We start from the raw sequence: 25,898 nt of genomic DNA on the forward strand, positions 1-25,898 counted from the left end.
AAAAGCGGCGTAAAACCATACTCACTCACTCACTCACTCAGATCCTGGAAAATTGTCGTAAGGTTTTGCAGAAATAAGCTGTGGTATTTTCTTGAGTATAGCGCGTACCCAAGTATAATGCTCACACCCCCTCTAGCCGATTCTTTTTGAATATTATGAGAATGTATGTACCCATTCTCTGTCAACTTAAGTCCAATTCAAGGCATCAGTAGCGGTAATCTGACCGTGGTTGCTGTTTATAACGGTAAGTCCGATCGCTTCATTCACGATTTTGCCGAAATTGATTAAAACAATATTAAAAGGAATTTTGATTAAAATTAATGAAATAAGTTACAAACATAAGTCAAAATATACAATGAACACTTTTTATAACCAGACAGTGTACTTACAAGATTACATTGTATACTCCAGTACGGATTTGTTGACACAGTATTTCCGGTGTTACATGCTCACGGTCTTTGAGTTAGGGGAAAAAACATCAAAACTCCATATTGCATGTATAATGCGCACCTCCTTCTAAACAGCTGTGTTTTGGGGGGAAAAAGTGGGCACTATACCCAAGAAAATATGGTAATCATTCAGTGCACATGCTGCATGTTCTCACAATGTGAGTGAAAAGAAAACTTGTTTGGATTCGCCTAGAGAAAACTGAATATCTTGAAGCCCTGACTGAATTCTTCATATGTTAAAGAGTTAAAAGCTTATTGAATTCAATTACGATACATGTAGTGCATAACAATGGATATGAAGATACTCAGCCGAGACAGTAGTCCTGCACCATGACCGTGGAATATAATTATTTTATTAAAAAAAATAATCTAGAAATGCATACAAAAGCAAGTCTAGCCAGCTAAAGGTAGCTCTATTCCATTTTTTAATATTTTTAGAGTCAAGAAGGATATTGTGTAATATATGATTTCAGAGACTAAATGTTAGGTGAGGTGAAATGAGGTTTAACGTCACGTCTAAGATTATTGCACTTATATAGCGACGTGCATGTACGTGTATGTGTTTGTGTGGCTGCTTGTAGTTGTACTAGTCCGGACTGATGCCGATTTATAGTGCTAGCTCACTGAGATACCATGCCGCAGTTTAGCATGAATACCCCACTCAGACACAGTATACTGACTCCGAGCCGACCAGTCCTTGTTTTAGCCCCTTAATGCCGAGCGCCAGACAGGGTAACAACAAGTACCATCTTTTTACGTCTTTTGGTATGACGCGGTCGGGGATAGAACCCCGGACCTTCCGCTCTCCGGGCGGACGCTCTACCACTAGACCACGGAGGCGGTTGACTAAATGTTAGTCTACGGAGACAGAAGTGTGATCCACTAGTCCATGTTCTGGACTGCAAGTTACCCACAATTCCAACTGTAGCTCGTCGTGTCATACGACATACTATTGCAATATGATATACGGAATTGTGGGTACATTTATGTATCATCACTCAACTCAGAGTTTCATAGGAGAAATTTTGTCCATTGTCACATGATCACTGAATGGAGTGGACACTGATTAGTGACCTGTTCATATTCAGTTACCCGACAGGAACTACGGTCAGGAGTACCTAGGCATCAAAACACATCCTTCTGGATTAATACATATTTTTGCCAATAAAAGCCCCATCAAACAGTATATAGTGCATGTTTCTGCGTGTGCTAGCCCACTGAGACACCATGCCACAGGTTTACATGAAGACCATTTGGGACAAAGTGTACCTGTCCTTAATGCCGAGGTCGGGTAACAAGTACCCTCTTTCAAAGTCTTGATATGACTCGGCCAGTGAGCCAACCTTCCGCTCTGGCAGATGCTCTATCTATAAAACTACAGTGAGTGAGTGAGTGAGTATGGTTTTATGCCACTTTTAGAATACTCCAGCAATGTCACGGTGGGGGACACCAGAAATGGGCTTCACACATTGTACCCATGTCGGGAATCGAACCCGGGTCTTCAGTGTAACGAGTGAACACTTTAACCACTAGGCTACAGCCACCGCCCCTGACTAGACTACAGAGGCGGTCACCGTGGGTGAAACCAGTGAGCACTGTTCTGATGTTGGTGAAGGTGAAGTGAATCTGGGATTTGAATCTAAAGCCATGGGGGACAAAAGCAGCTCTCAACACAAACAGCCACCTATGTCCCTTTCAATACCGACAAATCACACAAGAGAACTATATTTTCATGATGACTTTATTCGATCAGACAGCACTTGAATTCAATCAAAAAGGGTACCTTTTAAATTATTACCCTCGGCTATGAAACACAAGAGATGACTGATAACCATACAATGGTATGTGCTATCACAAAACAAAATAGTGTCAATTTGTTGTTTTTTGAAGTTGTGATCGTAATAGCAAACAAGTCATGCAAAAATTTAACTTTGTCCAACAAGATGTCTCAAATCATATGAAAAACATCCACACAAAATAATCCTTTCCACAGTCAGCAAGTGAACCTTATTGACTGAAAATTCAACAATGTTTATACCAAAATGTCAAGATTTTCTTCATGATTTTGAAGTGACATATTTACAGTCAATGTTTATATACAATATTTACAATAATTAATGACGCAACCATTGATCACCATACACGTTATCTCCATTATGATATTCAACAAAGGCAATTGCTTACATGATCATTTTGTTTTGAGAAATTATCAGAATCAAAATGATAATGAAATCATAAAGTTGTTCGACGACACAATGGAAAAAGTTACAGCACATGACAACCAGACTGGTGACCCTGGTTAATGTTACATATTTTGCACTTTCAAATAAAATAAAAATACTCTGCCATGACCAATTCAAGATATTTACAAATAAATACCTATATCATTTTCAAGTATTCCATGAAAAAAGGCATTGTATTACATACAAACATTAGTTGAGGACGACAAAACAATAGCCTCAAATACCTGGTGCAGAATATGAACTGATCATGGACAACAGACTTTTGATATGAGGAAGTAGCATTTAGGACGTGACTTCCTACATTAGTAATGATCGGTTTTATGGAAAGAAATCTGGTAGCAATAATTTATTTGCTATTCTAAGCCACACTGATTTCTGTACCAACAGGAACACTATAAATTTGAGATTTACAGTTTGTACAAAATATATACATTTCCATATAAGGCTTTGAAACTTCTTTTTTTCATTTTCTCTTCAGATTGCTGAAACAGCAACATCCATACATTCTTTCAATGGACATCCCATTTCCAGATAAACAGACAAGAAAGTTTGTAAATAATACATAACTAGATCAACATCTTGTACAAGCATCTCATATTCAGGAAAACAAGAAATTCAATATAAATGTCAGTTTGTATATAATATACACCCAGATCCACATCTTGTCCGCCAGCACTGGCTGTTGCAGGCACATTTGTGAATCCTTCAACACTCTTTGTACAGCAGTCTCTGAATCATTCGAGTGTAACTTTAACAGTCTGATCCAGAACACGGACTCCGTCAGGGTCATCCAGTGCAGAGATCTAGTCTTCATCACTCTCTTCCTCACCTTGGCCTGAGTAACGTGGGCTAGTCGGGGAGTACTTGGGTGTGGTTGGGGTGTATGTGGGGGATGTTGGAGAGTATTTGGGGCTTGTTGGAGTGTACGTGGGTGAGGTTGGGGAGTATCTGGGGCTGGTAGGAGAGTATGTTGGGGAGGTTGGGGTGTATTTCGGACTAGTTGGGGAGTAGGTGGGAGAGGAGGGAGAGTACTGCGGTGAGCTTGGACTGTATTGAGGGGAGGAGGGGCTGTACTCTGGAGACTGGGGGCTGTACTGGGGGGAGGTTGGGGTATAGTTGGGGGACGAGGGGGAATACTTGGGGCTGCTTGGGGAGTAGGAGGGGCTCGTTGGGCTGTATTTGGGGGATGTTGGAGAGTACTGTGGAGAGCTTGGGGAGTAGGAAGGGCTGCTTGGAGAATAAGATGGACTGGTTGGAGTGTATTTGGGTGAGCTTGGCGAATAGCTGGGACTGCTGGGGCTGTAGGAAGGACTAGTAGGAGAGTAGCTTGGGGAGGTTGGGCTGTAGCTTGGACTCGTGGGTGAGTACGAGGGGCTTGTTGGGCTATAGGATGGGCTGGTCGGAGAGTAGGAAGGTGACTGGGGGCTGAAGTTAGGAGAGCTTGGAGAATATGAAGGGCTAGTTGGGCTGTAGCTTGGACTGGTAGGAGAGTAGGATGGGCTTGTGGGGGAATAGGAGGGGCTGGTAGGAGAATAGGAGGGGCTTGTAGGGCTATAGGAGGGTGATGTGGGACTGTAGGATGGAGAGGTCGGGCTGTATGATGGGCTGGTTGGACTGTAGGATGGGCTGGTAGGGGAGTAGGATGGCGATGTGGGACTGTAGCTGGGACTTGTTGGAGAATAGGATGGGCTAGTAGGAGAGTAGGATGGAGAAGTTGGACTGTAGCTTGGACTTGTTGGAGAATAAGATGGAGAAGTCGGACTGTATTTCGGGGAAGTTGGTGAATAACCAGGACTTGATGGCGAGTATGACGGACTTGTTGGTGAGTAGCCAGGACTCTGAGGGGTCATGGCTGGCGAGCTTGGCATGTAGGATGGCGACGCTGGTGAGTAGCTCGGCGACATGGCGCCCCGTGGACTGGGAATGTAGGGACTGACTGGCGAGCCTGGGGAGCCGGGCTGCGGTGACCAGGCAGGGCTGTAGCCGGGACTGAAGCCACTCTCGCTGGCAGCCGACGGAGAGAAGCCTGCCTGACCAGGGGTCATGCCGCTGCCAATCCCAGGGGACCAGGCACTGGCGTAAGCGGGTGTGGCTCCCTGGTTCCAGGGGGTCATCTGTGGAGACATGCCGCTGACAGGACTGCCCACACTGCCGAAGAACATACCAGTTCCTGCACCTGCAAGACAAATGAAATGATGAAAAGTCAGTCCAAACAGATAGCCGAAATAATACACAGAAGTAACAATAAGTTTGTTTGTTGTTTAACGCCACACTCAGCAATATTCCAGCTAAATGACAATAGTCTGTAAATAATAAAATCTGGACCATCATGAGCATCGATATACACAATTGGGATGCGATGACATGCATCAACCAAGTCAGCGAGTCTGACCACATGATCTTGTTAGTCGCCTCTTACGACAAGCATGGGTTGCTGAAGACCGATTCTAACTTGGATCTTCACAGGTAAAGTAACAATAAGCTATACTTTATAGCCGACTCAGCAATATTCCAGCAGCCTATAAAGAATCGAGTCTGGACCAGACAATCCAGAAACTGATATTGTGAACAAAGATCCACACTGGGGAGGCATATAATGGTGAAAACATTCTGATACATTGACTATATATTTTCCACATTCAAGCATAATGAGTAGTTCCTTACCTGACATCATTCCTGAGCCACCAGCTGTTGGGATCTCCATGCCGTATTTACATTTCTCTGCATCCAGGAGCAGGTCGAAGCAGCCAGTGCCGATCTTGGCCAGCTGTCCCAGCATGATGTTCTCAGACACACCTTTCATCGGGTCGTGCTCGCCGTGGGCTGCTGCCTCCATCAAGATGTCCACCTGACAACAACAGGTCATCACAGATCTTTCATGAGCAACTTAGCTTTCATACAATACATACACGTCTTTTCAGGATAAAAATAGTCTTAATGTAGTAGGAAGCAAGCCTCACCAAATGAAAACTGATTACATAAATATTTTGTTTCACTCAGACATTTCTCATGCAAATAGCGTTGATAAAATATCACAAGCAGAATGTTCTAACTGGTCAATTATCTCACCACAAATACAATTATATCTAACAAACTCTTGTGCTTGTTAATTATCACTGAAGGAGGTCATTTTGTAATTATTCATCATAGATTGACCTTCCTCTTTATGTTTAACCAAATTTGTATTATCATATCTGCCTGGTCCATTTACATAAGCACTACAGAACTTTCCTTCTAATTTTATGAATGTCCAAACTTCCTACCGTTTCCTCAAAGGAGCATCTTGCCAGTGCACCAGTCTCCTGCCTGTTAATACCGTGACGTGTGATGGCCATCAAGTGACCCTTGGCTGTCATCACATCACACAGAAGTGCCAAGTGACGGTAGTTCACATAGGAACCATCAAAGGAGATAACGTGGTTCATCTCTTTCTCAATGGCTTTTCGTACAGCCTCAATTCCCAAGGTCTGAAACAAGAAGATTTTCATCATTAATAACAATGATGACCATCATCAACTAAGGGGTGGTTCTCACAGCTCTAAAAGTTGAAGAGTGAAGGGGTCCTAGATTCCAATACTACAGGACCACAAGTCCTCCCCTAATTAACAACTCGGATCCATCTAACAAACATCAAAGACCCACACCAGGCAAGGGAGGTAACAAATATAGTTTCAGCATTATCATCCTGGGGGCACCAAGAAAGACTTTCACTGCAGTCCCAATCAAAATGCATGATTTATATGGAATCCATAGAACTAGTAGAAAATACTCAAATTTGGAAGATCTTTCTATACATTTGGTAGATCTTTCTATAAATTTGGAAGATCTTGCCATAAATTTGGAAGATCTGTAAATAAATTTGGAAGATCTTTCTATTTATATTTTTCTTATGCCGAGTGATTAAAATTATTTAATTTCTGCAACAAAAAACAAAATCACTTGTTTGCCACATTTCAACTCAACATCAGAAATTTCAGACCTGACCACAAAAGATATCTACATTTAAGACATAACCTGATATTACATCTGGGTATCTTTCTAACACAGAAATGTATTCTGACTTGGACTTACAGCAAACACCTCCACAATGTCATTAGTGTATGTCCTGATGGGGTCGATGTCTCGTTCACTCAACACCTTCATCAGGGCGGTACCGTCAGTCTCCAGAATCCACTCAGCAGCAGCCTTGTACTCTCCTTCATCGGTGATGAAGATACGCTTCTTGTCATCAGTGGTTGGCAAATGCATGTACACCTGAGCACAGATTGCACATGCATGAGATAGTGGATACAAACACAGGAAGCATTGAAATGTTGGATCCTGAGGTGAATGAATACCATGGCTTTACTGACCAAAACATTGCATGCAAATAATCTTCACTGCGAATCACGGGTGAGAAAAATGGGTATGGATAATCAAGTCAATAGAACTAGATCAAATTTCAGCATGCACATTCAATTCAGTTGACATTTGTTTTCTGACAAATACAATTAAAGTTCAGAAAATGTAAATCTCCACCTGTAAGTTCAGCATTTATTTTTTTCATGTTTCACGTCGCACAATTCACTGACAGTAACAAATGCATGATGCTACATATTTTAACTTTGGATTTCACAAAGTATAAGGAAGTTAAAGAAACAACCCACCTTGGCAATAGCTTCAATGCCCTGGAGGGTCATGTCAGACAAGAGGTTGGCTTCGATACATCGGAGGAACACATCATCCTCCATCTTGTCTGCCATTTCCTCTTCCTGTAACACAGAAGGGGAGTCCATCGTATGAAAACTGCTTACGTTAAGACATTGTCTTTCATATAGAACTGACAGGACTGCACTCTCAGAGAAAAAAATTAGAGTGATTCAGTTGATTCATCACAGGACATATGAATCCTAATTATCATCATGGAGTGCACAATATCAGGACATTTCTTCCAGATATACATCCTTTATCCGGTCGGAGCTTAAAAACACTTCACTGGTAAGGAAATGAATGTAAATTAGCCTCAAATGTATCAGAGAACAGATTTACAAATAAGTAACCAGTCAACAGAAGATGATTTAATAAAGTTTCTTCCTCATACCTCATTTTTGCTTTCATCAGAGTTCATGATTCGGACTCTCAGAACAAGTTTTTCAGCATTATCATCGTTGAAGATGCAGTTCAGATCATCTCCAAAACCTGGAAAATAGGAATTCAAATTATTGCTACTTTACCTTACATCAGGACACAGCATTGCTCATACAATCACATCAGGACACAGCATTGCTCATACAGTCACATCAGGACACAGCATTGATCATACAGTCACATCAGGACATAGCATTGCTCATACAATCACATCAGGACACAGCATTGCTCATACAATCACATCAGGACATATCAAACTTCCAAAAGATCATAAAGATCAACTATGTTAACACTAGGTGTGTGTGCGCTCTTTGAAGTATTCCAACATTATATGATGGTGGCCTGTAAATGATCAAGTCCAGACCAGACAATCCAGTGATCGATATTATGAGATGGGATCCATGCCAGCCTGACCAACCATTAATTCTTCTATTAAGACCAGTATAGGGACCAGGAATCCCAAGATGCACTGAATTCAGTAGCCTAAAGCAATTCAACACACCTGCAGTGATTTTCTCTGAGATCTGTTCCATGGTGAGTTTCTTGTCTGTCATACGCTTCCTGTCCAACTCGATGCGGAGCAGCCAGGCTGAAATCCTGGAAGCATCGAAGTCGGGCATCTCGTAATACACACTGACCCATTCCTGGTCCTCCACAATCACAGTGTTCATGGGGTCGGGGTCGTAGTAGATGGCTGTGTTAGCCGTCACCTTCCGCAACGTGGTGTGCTCAAGTCGACACAGTACATCCTGTAGAGCAGCAACAATCATTCTATATGAACACGTCCCATCAATGTCTTACAGACGTCATTGTTTTTAATATATATCATTAGTAAAATGATTCTACAATCCATAAATATATGCACATGACAGTGTAGGCACTCTCAGATAAAAAATTAGAGTGATTTACAAATGTATCATCATTGCAAGTATGAACAGAGCTTCATCATTGAGTGCCATACATTCTACCTGTATCTCTGTCTTTCCAACAGAAAATATAGACTATGGATCAAAATATTTTAGTTGAATTAAACTTCAATCTTTTAGCATCAATTGGTGTAAATATTTTGTTTCATGTTGAGATATATATATTATGACTTTACTCCACGAAATGTACTGTATTTTGAAATTTGCGTATCATGCAAGTCCTACCCAGAAAGACAAGACCATGGCATTGCACCATGATGCATCTTCTAGCCTCGTCACTCACCTTGGCCTTCTCTGCATCCCTTGCTGCCTGGTCCAGGAGGTACACAGTCAGGGAGGGGGTCTTGGGCTTCTTGGAGATGTTGATGATTTCCTTCAGACGAGGTACACCCAGGGTTACGTTTTTGGCAGACACACCAGCATAATGGAAAGTGTTCAGTGTCATCTGTGTGGCAGGTTCTCCCAGAGACTGTGCGGCCAGGGCTCCCACCATCTCACCTGCATGGGCCTACAAACATCACACAGAAGAGTTAGCAAATGCCACAAACATTTCTGTTGAGAACAGATCTCTACAGTGGTAGTCAACAGGTCGATTTGGACCAACTGATTATGATTCATAACTATATTTTAGGAAAATACTTCTGATCCTTACAAACCCTATAGATGCTTCCAATAACCTCACTTGTAAGATGATCGCATGAGGGAGTGACAACCAAACAACCATTTCAAAATCAGCTGGACCATTTCTAAAATGTGTTATTTGCACCAAAGTTTGGAGATAAAAGTATTTTTTTAACTAATAACGCACAAAAATAATTAATTCAGAATTAGTCTAAAAACTATCAGTGTCCTCAGAAAAAAATTAGAGTGTCTGACATGTTATCATGAAGGTCATGTCCAAAGTTTTCATCACAGGACACATTTACTGTGGAGTCAATGACAACAAAACATCCATGCACATGCATAGTGGGGGATAAATAGAGATGGACTACCCATTTTCTCCATCTCCTGTTGTGTCACAAACCACCACTCCAACAATCAGCGCTGAGAAACAAATTGCAGGAATCATTCTATAACATACCTGAGCTTGTAAGAATTTTGTCTCAATTTCACCGATGATCCATTCAAATGCTTCTGCAGACAGTCTGAACTCGTTGGCAACACGTTTGGCGCAAAGTGTGGCTCTCACCAAAATCTTCATGAGAATGGTGGCATTGGCGTTAGCCTGGACACTCAGTCTGTCCTCTCCGGCCACCACGATCAGTCGACGGCACAGCTCTCGAACACCTGACAGAAGACGAGGAAACAAACATCCCTTTAGAAATGCTGCAAAGCTAACACTTCAATCGTGCACTGAGACTCAAACAGTACATCATGATTGTGAAAAATGATACTATTTTAGAGACATTGGTAATTTGCAATGTAACAGGATAGCAAGTTACTTCAGCAGATACAGATAGCCATTGTGTCTCCCTTTCGAGGTAGTTTAGACAATGAATACAGGAGTGCTATTTTGTCAAAGATCTCCAGAGATTTTACAATAGATGACCTTAGTGTTGCCAGGACATCGTCATTCAGTCACATGACTCACCTTCTACAACTTTGATCGGGTGTAGATCTGCTGGTTTTCTTGTGTTGATTCGGAAGATTTTCTGAGCATTTGTGATCATTCTCATCAGGTTGCACGGCAACACAATCTTTCCATCCCCGGTGGGGAAAATCTGTCTCAGGGCGTTCCTGTCTTCCCTCAACTGTTCAAATTCACGTTCCAGTTCAGAAATGACAGCTGGGTCACCGATCACATCCTTGATCACCTCCTCTGACAAACACTTCCTCAAATCCCTACAAAAAAAACCCAACATAACTTCATATTATGAAAGTCTGGATGTTTAACTCTTTCAACACCAGTCAACCAAAAGCGTTTGCTGCTAGTTCCCAGTGACTTTGGGGTGATAGATGAAGCTACACTTAACAAAGAAAATATCAGCTTGTAAATATCTTTACTACTGCATGTCATACACCCATTTGAAAGATCTCATCCTACTGTTTATAAATATGATAGTTATTTTTATATTATTTAAATAATTCATTTACAACTTATTTAAGTTCGTTTTTAATAATGACAACACATTTATAATGCCCAGAAAAAGCACAGGAGAGGCGAAAATTGTGGCGATTTTCAGCAAACGTAAGATTTTACAATACCCACTACTCCCCACCTATCCTTTTTTTTATTTACATTGTTCACGAAAAAGGAAAATTTAAATGTTTTTTTTAAAAAATAATATCTATCATCATCTATTTCCAGATAACAGTGGCTTCCGCTAACAACATGAGATAATACTTGAAAATACCTGTTTTCGACACTTAATATGATAAACACGGGTGACAATTCCTTCGATGTTTGGATTCGTTCAAAAGCTCTGAACATCCATTTATTAAAGTAAACCTCATCAGGGTATGTTTATAGATGTAACATGCGTTTTTAATGGATATAACTTGGTTTCTAATGACATTTTTTTCCATAAACTGCCATAAGGATCGTGATGGGTCAAAGACAGCCAATCAAATTACAGCAATGGATACTGTCCTCATGAATTATATTTTACAGATTTAGACTAAAGATTTTGGTTAAATCATGAAAATCTGAACGTTTTAAGCATGAAATCACCAATGTTTATTCAAAATATGGAACTTTGTGAACATATCGTGCTTGAATACAAGACACTTGTTTATGGACAGCAACTTCATAAAGGAGCAATAAGTAGCTCTGAAACGTCGTACAAAGAATAAAAAGAAGTTGCTATCCATAAAAAGTGTCATGTATTCATCATCTTACATAGCCTACAGTTGAGTAAAGGAAGCACAAATTCTTTGAAAATGCATTCCGTCAAAAGAATCTGACTAACGCATCTGTCTTCACATACCTTTCATTTGTTGGTTCGAACTTGAACTTCTTCTCGAAAGCTCTGTTAGATGGTTTGAGTGAAGGCATACTCTGAAACTCGACATGTGTGGCGTCCAGACCGTCCTCTCCATATCTCAACTGGACCAGTTGTTCGACCTGGTTACGTATTGTGCCATCATACTTGACCATCACACTCTCCATAGCCTTGATCAACCGACGCTGGATGTAACCTGAAAGTGATTATGTACGTGAGGCACAATCCAGCAGAAAACTGAGCGAGTTTTACGCAGATTGACCGTTGGTGGCGAGGTGAAACGGGGTTTAACATCTCATTACGGATTATTGCAATATATAGCAACATGTGTGGGTGTGTGTTGTCTGGACTAATACAGATCTTTTAGTGCTAGGCCACTGAGATAACATGAATTCTCTACTCAGACAAAGCAAACTGACTCCGAGCCGACCAGTCCTCGACACAGTGATTTGTCTTAAGGGACAACTCTGCACTGCAATTACCAGAACCGTAGAGAACATAGTCGCCAATTCCCCAAGAAAATCAAGACAGTGGTGTTTACACTTCCAGCTATCATTCCTCTCTGAATGATGGTATATTGTCCTTGTACGGAAACCGGTGCATATAGCTTATGTTTTACCATGTCTATCTCACAGAATAAATGTCACTGCACTCTCAGAGAAAAAAATTAGAGTGGTTCAGTTGATTCATCATAGGATCTCTGATCAAGACTATCATCATTGAGTGCACAATATTTCATTTCAACCTGTACCTGTTTGCTGTTTAAATATGTCAGTAATAGAGGTATCTGCTGCTTATGCTGCTACTGTAAATAGTTCATCACCATCACACTAGAAGTGTTAGAAATTAAGGGAGAGGCCTTGGTATTTTAATCCAATGATGGCAAATCTGAGAAATAGAACATTTCATCCTTACTACTGAACGCAACTGCCTGATCACCCACCAGTTTCTGCAGTTTTTACAGCAGTATCAATGAGACCCTCTCTTCCGCCCATGGCGTGGAAGAAGAACTCAGAAGGAGTCAAACCGGCAAGATAGGAGTTCTCAACAAAGCCTCGAGACTCGGGACCGTAGTCATCCTTGATGAAGTGCGGCAGTGTCCGATGTTTGAAACCGAATGGAATACGTTTACCCTCCACATTCTGCTGTCCCACACAGGCAATAACCTGAAGACAAATAAAGTTCATAAGGACTTAACAAATACAACTATTATCATAACTATTTCTGCATATACGTTCTGCATTTTAGGAGAGTTTGTAAGGGGGATAGTTTGGAAATCTATGTATAGTATATACAGAAATATCGGAAAGAATAAAATCAATATTACAGGACATTCATTTTCTCAGCTCGTATAAATGGATCACTGACACTATCATCTATCAGGTTGTTATTACCTCATTCAGAACACAAGCAGGCCAAACAGTTTCTTCTCAACCTCCCACCCCCCTTCATTCTTACTATGAACCCAGCAGATTGTAAAGAAGAAATGCAACCATATCTAAATACTAGAGGTCATCAGATACATCACCATTTTGAGTATTAAGGAAACTGCCTGTTCTCCAAGTGTACCTGAGAGATGTTGATTTTCGATCCTTTGGATCCAGCCACCACCATAGCCTTGAAGTTGTTGTATTCAGACAGGGACTTCTGAGCCTTACTTCCAGTCTTGTCACGAGCATCGTTCAGGATTCTGTTGACCTGAAGCATGACAGAACATAAAACGAACATCAATAATAATAATAATAATAATAATAATAATAATAAAAATAATGCACCAAATCCACAACCTAAATCATGCTCAAAACCAAGTCAGCAAGCCTGACCACCCGATCCCATTAGTCACCTTTTAAGGCAAGCATGGGTTGCTGAAGACCTATTCTACCCCGGATCTTCATGGTGAATGTTCTCATTTTCAGTTCCCTGGAAAGATTACAACCCCAGCCGCCTCATGAGTTGAATGGGTACCTTTTGAAGCTAAAAACATTACTCCAGTGGTATTCTTACTTATAATAAACATTAAATTCAAATTAATATTGGCCAAATTAATATTAGCCTCTGAGGAAATAAGGATCTCTGTGAATATATATTACAATCAGTTTCATACCTGATTCTCGAAAGTCTGCCTAAGTGTGTTACCGGGCGAAGGCTTCAACTCGTCGTTGTGGGCTTTTTCAATGACCTCTATCACCTCCGTTTTGGCTTTACGGATGGTCTCCTGAATTTCTATGTATGTCTCTGGGTCAGCAATGGTGTCTCCAATTCCTATGCTGTGCCCCTCAATAAGCAGCCAGTTGTTGACACATGTCTGAATGTTACCATACAGTTTTCCTGCTGTGTCAAAGCCAAGTTCCATGAAGACAATATGCAGGAGAGCTCCAGATGTGGCACCAAGAGTCTTCTTACACAAGATTCCACAGATCAACTCACCATCTTCTATCAAGACCTGTGGAACAAACAATTTCAATAACTTTGAATCTCATCAAAGACATGTCACGTCTTTCAGAAATAATGTGTGTTGGCAAGATCATGAAATTATTTTCCCATGACTGGAGGCCAAAGGTCTTCATTCATATCAAATTCCACAGCAACAGTGAGATTGAGTACAATATTACGCTAATTGTATCAATATCTGAGCATTATTGCACCATGGGGTACCATGAACCTATGTTACTGAATAGTAAGTTTTTCTCATTAATTAACCACGAGGCCACTCATTGTCCAAGTGGATGGAAATACATAGGAATACACCTTCATAATTCTTGTTCAATGACTAACAACATTTTAGGCTTATGAATGGCCATTGAAAGCTGTAACCAAAACTGACAATTTTCTTTGTACATGTTCAGGGCTAAGTTGACCGAGTCAGTCAATACCTTGGTGTCTCCGGGAGATATCCATTTGTACGGCCCTTTGTCTTCATCATCTGGATGTGTGCTGTGAGTCCTCGTCACATTCACTCGACCAGGGATGACGATGGAGAAGATTTGCTTCCCTGTCCATAAGGGTCTGGGTTTGAGGATGGCTGGAATCGGCAGTCGGCCGTCCCATGTCGGCATGAACATCAGCAGTTTCATCACGTCACCCTGGACAAAACATGATACCAATATGTGATGGCATGATCAGCAATAGCAAACACATAACCAAACAACGTTTCTCTTCAACTTCAAAGCTCCATCAAGGATTATTTACTAAATACCCAATGAATGTGTAGTCATAATCTTTCTATACCATCATAAACAGTTTAGAGTAGGTTAAAGAAATGACCCTTACTCTGTCTAAAAAGACATCTCTCTTTGTCATTTTCCTGACAGCACACAGCGTGTCCTGCACAATACCCATAACAGGCCTGTTGGCCTGGGGGGTGATGATCATACGAGGGACAGCAGCCAGGTTATGAATCTCAGCCCGGGTTTCAAGTGACTGCGCTAAGTGAAGGTTCATCTCATCACCATCAAAATCCGCATTGTAGGGAGTGGTTACACTAAAAAGAAATGAAAAGATAAGGTCAGCGTTATCAGAAAATTCAACCATTGCTCTATGTACCTGAAAGTCATCAAAAGGAAACTGACATTGCAAACTCATGCCCTCAGAAAAAAATTAGAGTGTCTCACGTATTCTTTCAGGAAATCAAGACGTTAAATGATAGCATCACAGGGCAAGCACATATCCTCCAATCCTTTTCAGATGTTAATGTTTCTGTGAAGAAGATCATGTTAAAATATAATCTTAATTTTCTTGTGGTATGCATTAACAACTCTTGACTTCTCTCCCTTTTGTAACTGATTACATTTAATAAGCTTGTGCATCCTGGTCAGTGAGGTACCCAAGTAGAACCAAACATTCTATATTGTTACTTAAGACAACATACCTGAGATTGAGACGGAAAGTTGACCATGGCAACACTTTGACCCTGTGACACATCATACTCATCTTGTGGAGAGTGGGCTGTCGGTTGAAGATGACCACGTCGTCATCTTGCATGTGTCTCTCCACCTGTAGGACAACAAAAAGCAACATTCACCTTGAGAAATTGATAACAACAAACCAACAATCATTTCTCGTCACTTCTGTTTACCTCCTTCGAGCTACAATGTGCCTAATGCCTCATGATGTTGAGCCCTCAGAAAAAAATTAGAGTGTTTAACGTAACTATCAGATAGTCAAGACGTTAAGTGTTTTACATCACAGGGCATGGCAGTAAACACTGATCAAACAACAGCTCTTGTAGCTTATCATGACTGCGATCAACTAATAATTAAATTAAATGACAAGTTAAAAGCATCATCAAATTGTCAAATTGTATCAAAACATTTCTTATTAACATATTCAAAGATCTCATTCTGATTATTCTTCATCAACAATAGTGATTTTCTGAAATTGGCACAAGGCTACTTTCAACAATTTATCAAGAAACATCATCACAAATGATGGACAAATTGTCTTATATTTTTGCCTCTACAAACCTTGTAGCCAACTTGAAGATGGAGATCTGACGACTTGGGATGAAACCTGAGATCGATCCTCTCTCCATTATCTCGGATGATGTACTTGGCTCCAGGATACTGATTGGCTCCACGACGTACCAGCTCCTGCATTCTGCAATGTACACTCAGTAATATGAGACATAGCTTTAAGCCGAAAAACATGGAATTCATTTATTATGTGAGAGGGCATGGGATGAGAAGAGTGAGTGAGTATGGTTTTACGCTGGTTTTACGCTGGTTTTAGCAATATTCCAGCAATATCACGACGGGGGACACCAGAAATGGGCTTCACACATTGTACCCATGTCGGGAATTGAACCCGGGTCTTCGGTGTGATGAGCGAATGCTTTAACCACTAGGCTACCCATCCACCCCTGGGATGAGAAGAAGCCACAATCCGCATTATTCCAGTTATAAGTCGGCAGTCTGTAAATAGTCGAGTCTAGACCAGACAATCCAGTGGTTGACATCTTGAGCTTTGATCCTCACAATTGTGATACAATGACATGCAATCAACCACGTCAATGACCACTAAATCCACCAGTTGCCTCTTACGACAAGCATGGAGTGCACATGCACCTATTTTCTTACATGGAATCCTGACGTGACGTGACGTGACGTGACGTGACGTGACATGACGTGATTAAATGTGATGTGACATGAGTTGAGCCCTCAGAAAAAAATTAGAGTGTTTAACGTAACTATCAGTTTGTCAAGACGTTAAGTGCTTTACATCATTGGGCTTTCAAATGTCACAATAAAATAAAATCACCTCAAAATATGCAAGTTAAAATTTAGGAAATAAGTAAGAGTGAGTGAGTATGGTTTTACGCCTCTTTCAGCAATATTTCAGCAATGCCACGGCAGGGAACACCAGAAATGGGCTTCACACATTGTACCCATGTGGGGAATCGAACCCGGGTTTTTGGCATGACGAGTGAACACTTTGACCACTAGGCTACTCCACCACCCGAAATAAGTAAGAATATGATTTTATACAATACATTGCAAGCATGCAGAATATTATCAACTTATTTCATGATAGACCGAGCCACTGACCTGTCGATGTTGAATGGTGTGACAAGTTCTGGGAATGTTAGGTTCTGTGCAATGGTTCTGGGAACACCAACTTGGTCCACTCTCAGATTGGGATCTGGCGTAATGACAGTACGTGCAGAGAAGTCCACACGCTTTCCCATCAAGTTTCCTCGAACTCGACCTTCCTTTCCCTTCAATCTTTGTTTTACTGACTTCAGGGGACGGCCTGACTTTTGTACTGCCTGGAAAATTCAACCAATATCTGAGGTGATAAAAGGTAGTAAAGAAGTGGTTTGGTTGAACATCAGTGTCCATCTATGTAACATATTTCCATCTGTATTTGAACTGTCAGTTCTATGTTGTAATAGATATATACCCAGGATTCAAAATTAAGTGCACTGGACAGGCAAAACAATTAGGAATGGGAAAATGGTACTTTGGACCAAATTGAGATTGGGAAGTTTTTATCTTTTATCTAAGAAATATGCTTGACTCAGACCAGCAGTCCAGTGTTAGTGTCGAACACTGAGTAGTCCTTCATGAATTGTATTAGTCTCGGACTTGCGGACATATGTTATTCTCTAACCCTGCGACGAGATATTTGTGTGACTCACCCTGGGCAAACCGGGCAGCTCGTTGTCTACCAGTGTGGCACAGTGGTACTGCAACATTTTTGTGTCTTCAGTTATGATGTGAGCTGCAGCTCCGTTCTGTTCATTACGTCGAAGCTGGTTGTTGGCCTTCACTATGTCAGCCAACTTGTGAGTTAAATCATCCTACCACCAAGAAAGACATTATTTCACTGACCTCATGAAGGATAGAAATTTAACATCATGACAATATTGAGGGAATGCTCAAAGTACATGTCACAGATATAAAACTCAACAAGTTTGATCAATCAGAAGACAAAGATGAAAATTCTTATTCCACTTCAGAGTTAGACATTCGTTATACTACAGTACCAATGGCACAGTTAAAATCATAATGGCACTGCTACCTAGAAATCATACTTTTACACACACGTCTATATATAAACATGATGAAGCCAGTCATCACTGTAGAGAAATTATCCTGGTAAATGAACACATTAAAAAATGGACATAGCATTCATAAAATAATTCTGGGATTCACAAACTGAAAAAGGTATTACTATTATCAATTTCAATGAAAAGGAAGGTGCAAACAATCTCATGGGGAAATGACATTCAACAGGTTCAAAGAAGCATTGTTCTTATTGGCTCCCTTTATTCCCAAAGGGCACTCCTGAACATTGAGTGCCCTGTGGGACAGTTGCAAGACACTACATTTCTATCCCTGCATTTCCATGGATGATGATGCTGGTGACAACTATGCACAAGATACAGGATGAGAGCCCAGGATGGATAATACAATTCCATGGAAGTTCCCTTTATCTAGGTGTTTCTGATGTCATTAGGTCTCTTAAATCTTTAAACTGATCTATGCATGTAGCCCTCAGAAAAAAATTAGAGTGTTTAACGTAACTATCAGCTAGTCAAGACGTTAAAGTGGTTTACATCATTGGGCATTTGCGAATCAATAACACCTGTTTGCACCTTATGTAGATGAAAGTTAAGAAGTAACAGACAACAGCTGGAGTAGACCGATTCAAGGTAAAAGATACTCAAACATCAGAAAAGAGAAAAATATACTCTTTGTAAGTTTGTGCATCTTTTGAACTTAAGGGGGGTCCTGGTGTCATCGATGATCTACCTCCTGTAGTATTTGAATCTTGGAACTCTCTCCATCTCTGGCATTCAACATTATGACAAGGGCCCCTGGACTTTCATGTTGAATGTCGCACAATGACACTCCACTAATATTTCCCATAGAAGGGGTTGCAACGCACCTGATTCCTTGCCGAGCCAAACATGACAACAGCTGGTCTCACAGCCAATGGCGGCACAGGATACACTGTCAGAATCATCCAATCAGGACGAGCATACCTTGGGTCCATTCCAAGAATCATACACTCTTCATCAGAAATTCTTTTGAAGATTTCAAGCACTCTTTCTGCTGACAGAATAAGTTTCTTTTCTTGGGACTCCTCATTCACATTTTTCCATTCTGCAACCACCTCAAGACCAGTTCTCTTCAGTTTGGGTTGATATCTGCCGCACCCACCATGGCCCTGAAATCAGCAGTCCGTACAAATGAGCCACATTACTTCATAGCAAACGGTTAAACACAAGATACAGGTAAGTCATGGGCAAACCAATATGTATCTTGCAATGTCTTGTCACTAAAACTGATGTACTGCTGCCCCAAGACTCTTCTGTTCATGTATTGCTACCCTAGACTACCAATGATACATATCTCCTTTTCTGTTGATGTATTGCTACCCTAGACTACCAATGGTTCATATCTCCTTTTCTGTTGATGTATTGCTACCCTAGACTACCAATGGTTCATATCTCCTTCTCTGTTGATGTATTGCTACCCTAGACTACCAATGGTTCATATCTCCTTTTCTGTTGATGTATTGCTACCCTAGACTACCAATGGTACATATCTCCTTCTCTGTTGATGTATTGCTACCCCAGACTACCAATGATACATATCTTCTTCTATGATGATGTATTGCTACCCCAGACTACCAAAGGTACATTCCTTCTTTTCTGTTGATGTATGGCTACCCTAGACTACCAATGGTACATATCTCCTTTTCTGTTGATGTATGGCTACCCCAGACTACCAGTGGTACATATCTCCTTCTCTGTTGATGTATTGCTACCCTAGACTACCAATGGTACATACCTTCTTTTCTCCTGTTGGATCCTCCTCTTCATTTCGTTTGTCCATTTCATCACCACCTTCACAAATTTTCCGACTCTTGCACAAGTCATACACGTGAGCAAGTCGCTTGCGAGGATGGCCTTTGGATTTGGTGAGAATATCTTTTATTTTGGGACCAGTCTGTCCAAGTAAAATACACAAAAGTTTAAATAACTTGTTTAATCAGCTGATTACCATGTTCACAATTTCATACAACTCATAATGCTTTGCATTGTTCAAAATCATGAGAGGACCTTGGTTCCATGAGGTTTAATTCCATAGTAATAATAGACCCCTTGGGTCCTTCAAAATTATTAGCATTACATTTGTACTTCTTAGGACAAGGACCACTACTCTTTTAACCCTAAACACTACCTCAAGCTTAAAATCAGTGACAAAATATCTCACTGGGATGGTTCCAGGCAACCATCAGGATGCTCAGCCAGAGATTGAAATAAGATATTTGTTTACAAAACTTCAAACTTTGGGAACATGGTGAAAACACAGTGAAAGAAATGTCCCAAAAATCAAATTGTAAATTGGCTGTTTTGTTATTTCCCTTGTCAATTTTTAAAAATTAATTTAACCTTTTACTACTCAAAATGAATGTCATAACTGTGTATCATAACTGTAGTGAAGTATAATCATTAACACAACAATTTTTTTTAACCATTTGTTTTCTTGTTTTGTTTGTTAAACGCCGCACTCAACAATATTCCAGCTATATGATGGTTGTCTGTAAATAATCGAGTCTGGACCAGACAATACAGTGATTGACATCATGAGCATCAACCAAGTCAGCGAGTCTGACCACCTGATTAGTTGCCACTTACATTATCTTATCTTACAACAGGCATTGTCGCCAATAATCATTTGAACCCCCAATATAACATATAAATCTAACCAGAATTAGAAATTGGCAGGGATTTATCTGGGATACAAATAAAATGACCTTGTCAGGTAAACATGGAAACAAATTGTGACCTTGTTCAAAACTGGCTTTTATATGAAAGTCCTTATTTTCGTAAATAATACATCCGAGGAATTTGTTGCAGACTAGAGGTCAAATATCAGCCTCTGAGCAGGTCTAGATAAATCCCTGTACAGGCATTAATTAATTTATGATATAAAGCAAAAGTACAGATGACTGATCTGGCTGACTGATGTCATTATCTCAACACAAGACAAGCTTGTCTGTATGTATGCTGCCTCTTTTCAGGGAATGCTATGCCTTAATAATGTGGAAATGGTGGATAAGTGTTTTAAGCCACTGTCTGCAAATCAAGCCACATCTATGATATCACTTGGGATGTCACGATTAACAGATCAGGGTCATGATATTTATCTCAGGGTTTTACATGATGCGCATAAGTGCATCCAGTACAAATGTAGAGAATGGACGCACAATAATATTCATTGTACCTACAGCAAATCAAGAGCAGTATGGGTGACTGTTTTTTCATCCATCAAACATGACCACTGTCCACCTGATCATTGATTCACATAGGCTAATTATCAAAACGTACAGTACACTACACCATTTCATTACTTTACAGGACCCTCATATTGCTTGCAAGGACCCGTAAGTTAATTATTGGGGTCCCCTTGATCCCCACAATTGTAAGTCACTGCAAAACCCTGCATCTAGACCTGCTCAGGGCAGTGTTTACATTTACCAGTAATTAACAGTAAACATGGTAAAAGAGGTACCGGTAATATAAACTGGTCCAAAATATTGAATGTACAGGTATTTTTAAGTGCTGTTGACATGGTTGGTCCAGTGAACCGGTAAGTTTATAATTGAAACAGAGACAGTAAATTTATAATTGAAACAAATCACTGTCAAAGGCTGATATTTCAACCCAAAGTCTGCAGCCAATGTCAGTACAAATTGCCACACTGGAATTAAAAAAATTCCAATTCCTGTAGTTTTATAGTCATTTCCAATGCCTTATGATAACCATGTTATGGTATTGTGGAGGTGACCTGTAATTCACTGATAACACAACTGATAAGATGATCGAAAAGGCATTAGAATTTGTTTTTACACTTTGGCATTGAATGAAATGTTAAAACACCTACTTATTTGAGAAAATAAGAACATAGTAAGAAAAATGATGAGGTTTTTCCCAGTTTGCCTGCCAAAGGCACTTACATGGGAGTCCCAGATAAATTGCAGCAAAATGCAGATGGATCAATGAATAGTCAAATTACCCCTGAGTATACATGGTATATCTGTGGTACACCTACCTAGTTACACTAGATAGATTCTATTTTTAGTTTTGTATTGATTTACAATAGTATCATTTACCTGTGACAGGCTATCATTTCCTTGGACCCTATCACAAAACAGATTGTCAGATATGATTTGTAAAGGTCACACATTTTAAACAACCCAATCCTCGACATTGTCAGTTGGCTTGTTAGACAAGCATGGGGTACAAGAGCCAATTTTCCTCAGAATAAAAAAAACAAAACACTTACGGAATCCACCAGCATCTTGGAGCAGAAGAAACAGACACATCGCAACACTTTGATTGTTTTCACAAGAAATCCAACATGAAATACTGGTTTGGCAAGCTCAATGTGCCCAAAGTGTCCGGGACATTCTGTCATGTTGCCCGCACAGGTCTGACATCGGGACATTCTGTCTATAACTCCTTGTCGTGGGTCCATCAGGCCGCCGATCTTGGGTCGGCCACCCTCCTGGGTTTCGGAGTATCTGATGCCCCCCTCGGTCACAGACATTCGCTTCTGCAAAACAACAACTCACTTTAGCTATGGAGAACTAAACCTTTAATAAAGCTAAAACATTGTTAATAGGTCTTCAAAGAGATCAACAGGAAGGAGCCAAACATGAATTGTGGGCCCCATACCATAAAGCAATCTTTGCTAAAAAACTGTGATAACTAAGTGAATAGACTAATGAAAAGTAACAATAGTCCTAGAGCCAAGATTGCTTTGTGGAACATGCCCCTGTTAGACACAGACACTTGTCCATTTGTGCAAGACTAGTGAAAATCTGGATAGTTTACTCCCAATATTTTACAAAAACAAGTGTCAGAATTCTTGTATTTACCGAGCGAGAGTAATACATGAATTCTTAGTTTCGCAAAATCAGTACGACACACTTGTGTCATAATTTCTTTATTACCCATTATTTCTTTATCCTTTCAAGCTCCCCTTTCGAAAAATGCACTGATCACAACTGCTGTCCTAAAAAAACCATAATTTATCCCATGACATCAATCTTCAGCTATGATGTCATTTCTAGTGTGACTTCATTCCAACTTTACGTCACAATAATATTCGAATGACGTCAACAATGACTTCCAGATGATGGTACAATACACTGGTGCACAAGAAATGATATTTGCACAAGTTTCGCGATTTTTATTTCTAACCCTATGTGTAAAAAATACAGCATAAAATACACCACACGCTATTTGGGTATGAGACAATATTCCAAAGTCTAACCACCCAATCCCTATATAGGTAGTATAGGTAGGATACTTGGGACCAGTTCGGTTGTTGCCCAGAGTTGAACTACCATATGTTACATAGTGTTAGAAACTCAAGTGGTCTACAAATTTTGACTACATTATTATGTCTTTCCTAGACTCACTGTCTTCAGGCTAGTTGCAAAAGATGCAAGGATGAGGCTGTGCACAATGTTAATGTTAGTCAGCGGGAGAAACTAAATTTCTTAGTCCACTAGTCCTTATAATGATAACATATAGATAAAACCCTTAAATATTACAAATTTAAACTAGTCCTTATGATACCTCAACTATTGGGCACTTTGGCAAGGACTACAGGACGAGTGCCAATTTTTAACGCTGTTAATGCATTGCAGCATTATTCAATGTTTGGACAGTTGTCATATTTCCACCTAAAAACATGGACAATGGACCAACATTAAGCTTATCTGAAGTTTGTGTTATTCATTTTATCCCGAGACACTTTGTATTGTGATATGCATTTTAATGACTTTGTATCGTACTGCTTCATGAGTAAGCATCAGCCTGCAACTCTAGTCACTAGTCCAAAGCCAGACTGTTATGATAAATAGTCCACATGATAAAACAAACTCTACTGAAAATGATGCTTTGAGTCATGTTCGAGCTAGTGGATCACATTTTTTTCAGAGACTACAACCCAGCGTTAGGAATTGGCACTAGTCCTGTAGTCCTTGCCAAACTGCCCAATAGTTAAGGTATCATAAGGACTAGTAGAAATTTGCCCTTTTTAAGGGTTTTGCTATAGGTTATCATTATAAAGACTAGTTGACTAAAAATGTTAGTTTCTAACGCTGCAACCGGTTGGGTATAATGATCCACTCAGGATATTATACAGCAGGCAGAATGTCCACGTCTACATCTTTCAAGGGAGGGGTGAAAGGCAGGCCATTAATATATTATTTATAACATTCTGTCAAAACGTCCTTATCTATATCAAAACTAGCTTATGAGCTGTTTTTCAAAATAGTATTTTATGTTCAATAGTATACACCTTGGTTCTCAGACAAATGGTTGTGTCTAAATCTTTGATAATAACGTATTATTAATTGTAGTGACATCAGCGTTAGAAATTGGCACTCGTTCTGTAGTCCTTGCCACCCTGCCCAATAATTGAGGTATCATAAGGACTAGTAGAAATATGCCATTTTTATTATAATGTTAAGAGTTTTGCTATATAACATGTTATTATAAGGATTAGTGGACTAAAAACATTACTTTCTACTGCTAGACATGTATCAATACAAGATCAATTCATCATACAAGCCATTATTTCACCTATTCCTGACATTCTGAAGTTGTGTTTTTAACAATTAAAAAAAACCTGCAACTGCATGTTTACTTTTGCATTTATATTCACAGACACCTCACGTTACACGGGGTTTTATGAAGCTTTCAACAATGTTGAGTTTAAGTCTTTTAATTTAAGGAAATGTATCTTTGCTATACTGGCCGACAGTGTTGCTGATGTGATGTTACATCTGAAACCCCATGCTTTAGAGGCCCACAAGCAATGTAACAGGCCTAACTTATACAAAGAAAACAATGTTGCAGGGTGTACATGACCACTTGAAAATATATGTGAGCACTTCATCTACATGCAGCCTGTACAAGTCTGCAGTCAACTGCTAAGGAAATGACAAAAGAAACCATAACATGACCATTGTATTTGGAAAGGTGCGGTTTTGTAATCGATTTATTGCATAAACAGATCTAAATAGGCCTACATCCAAAGTGCTCTTTTTAAAAGAAAATAGTGTTGAATGGCATTTTTTCCACATGATTATCGAAGCTGAGATTTCTTATGAGTCAATAATCAATCTGTACAAAAATATTGGAAACACAAACGTACAATCTCATCTGGTCCCAATATTCCGAACTGGACCTTCTTCACCAGCATAACTGGGGCATTCGAGTCTCCCACGAACGCCATTGTGAAAATATGGCGCGGCGATGCGTTCCGGGCGATATGAAGAAATCCTCGTAATTACGAGGAATGGATCAGTCGATAGGACTAGCTATTAGACTAGATAAGAATACAGACACATAAACGTTCCCCTGTCTTGTGTCTAGGGGAACGGAAGCCTTAAATTCGAAGACTTTCCGTTCTTGCTTTCCATCGGCTGAGTGGCCCAATGTCGGACCGATGGCTTCCCCGTCCGGCCCTCTGCGTATTTATACCTTTTGCTGAGCTACGGGTTTAACATTTGTGTAGCATGGGCTTCGTTGTGCAATCGTTCAGTGTCGTCATTTTCCGTCGGCGCGATTTAAACCGAAGTGAAGGTGAAGGTCGCAGGTGCGTCAAAATATAGAAATGATTCGCAATGTGTTTACAAACATGACTGGTTTTCCTGCATTAGCCTAGACCTCTTGCGCTC

General features: G+C 40.2%; 1 protein-coding gene across 1 annotated transcript; it reads right to left on the minus strand.

Moving 5' to 3' along the window:
* Window positions 1-2,172: 2,172 nt before the first annotated feature.
* Window positions 2,173-25,689, minus strand: LOC124147808 (DNA-directed RNA polymerase II subunit RPB1-like). The gene is made up of 24 exons (XM_046518592.2): window positions 25,373-25,689; window positions 22,487-22,756; window positions 19,985-20,143; window positions 19,077-19,358; window positions 17,824-17,985; window positions 17,231-17,451; window positions 16,151-16,283; window positions 15,556-15,680; window positions 14,958-15,168; window positions 14,561-14,770; window positions 13,792-14,130; window positions 13,257-13,385; window positions 12,631-12,853; window positions 11,673-11,883; window positions 10,337-10,587; window positions 9,827-10,032; window positions 9,029-9,253; window positions 8,322-8,568; window positions 7,773-7,870; window positions 7,339-7,443; window positions 6,764-6,946; window positions 5,956-6,159; window positions 5,357-5,540; window positions 2,173-4,868 (listed from the first exon to the last, which is right to left on the minus strand). The coding sequence occupies exons 1-24, from the start codon at window positions 25,451-25,453 to the stop codon at window positions 3,496-3,498; spliced, it is 5,832 nt and encodes a 1,943-aa protein (XP_046374548.1). The 5' UTR covers window positions 25,454-25,689; the 3' UTR covers window positions 2,173-3,495.
* Window positions 25,690-25,898: the final 209 nt, after the last annotated feature.

Source organism: Haliotis rufescens, unplaced genomic scaffold (genome assembly GCF_023055435.1).
Source record: "Haliotis rufescens isolate VD_foot unplaced genomic scaffold, xgHalRufe1.0.p SCAF_9, whole genome shotgun sequence".
Taxonomy (NCBI): domain Eukaryota; kingdom Metazoa; phylum Mollusca; class Gastropoda; order Lepetellida; family Haliotidae; genus Haliotis; species Haliotis rufescens.

Coding starts and splice junctions, on each gene's coding strand:
- LOC124147808 (XM_046518592.2), bottom strand. CDS start 25,453: ATGGCGTTCGTGGGAGACTCGAATGCCCCAGTTATGCTGGTGAAGAAG. Junction 14,131..14,560: donor TATCTCCCGGAGACACCAAG/GTATTGACTGAC, acceptor TTTGTTCCACAG/GTCTTGATAGAAGATGGTGA. Junction 10,588..11,672: donor TTCGAACCAACAAATGAAAG/GTATGTGAAGAC, acceptor TTTTTTTTGTAG/GGATTTGAGGAAGTGTTTGT.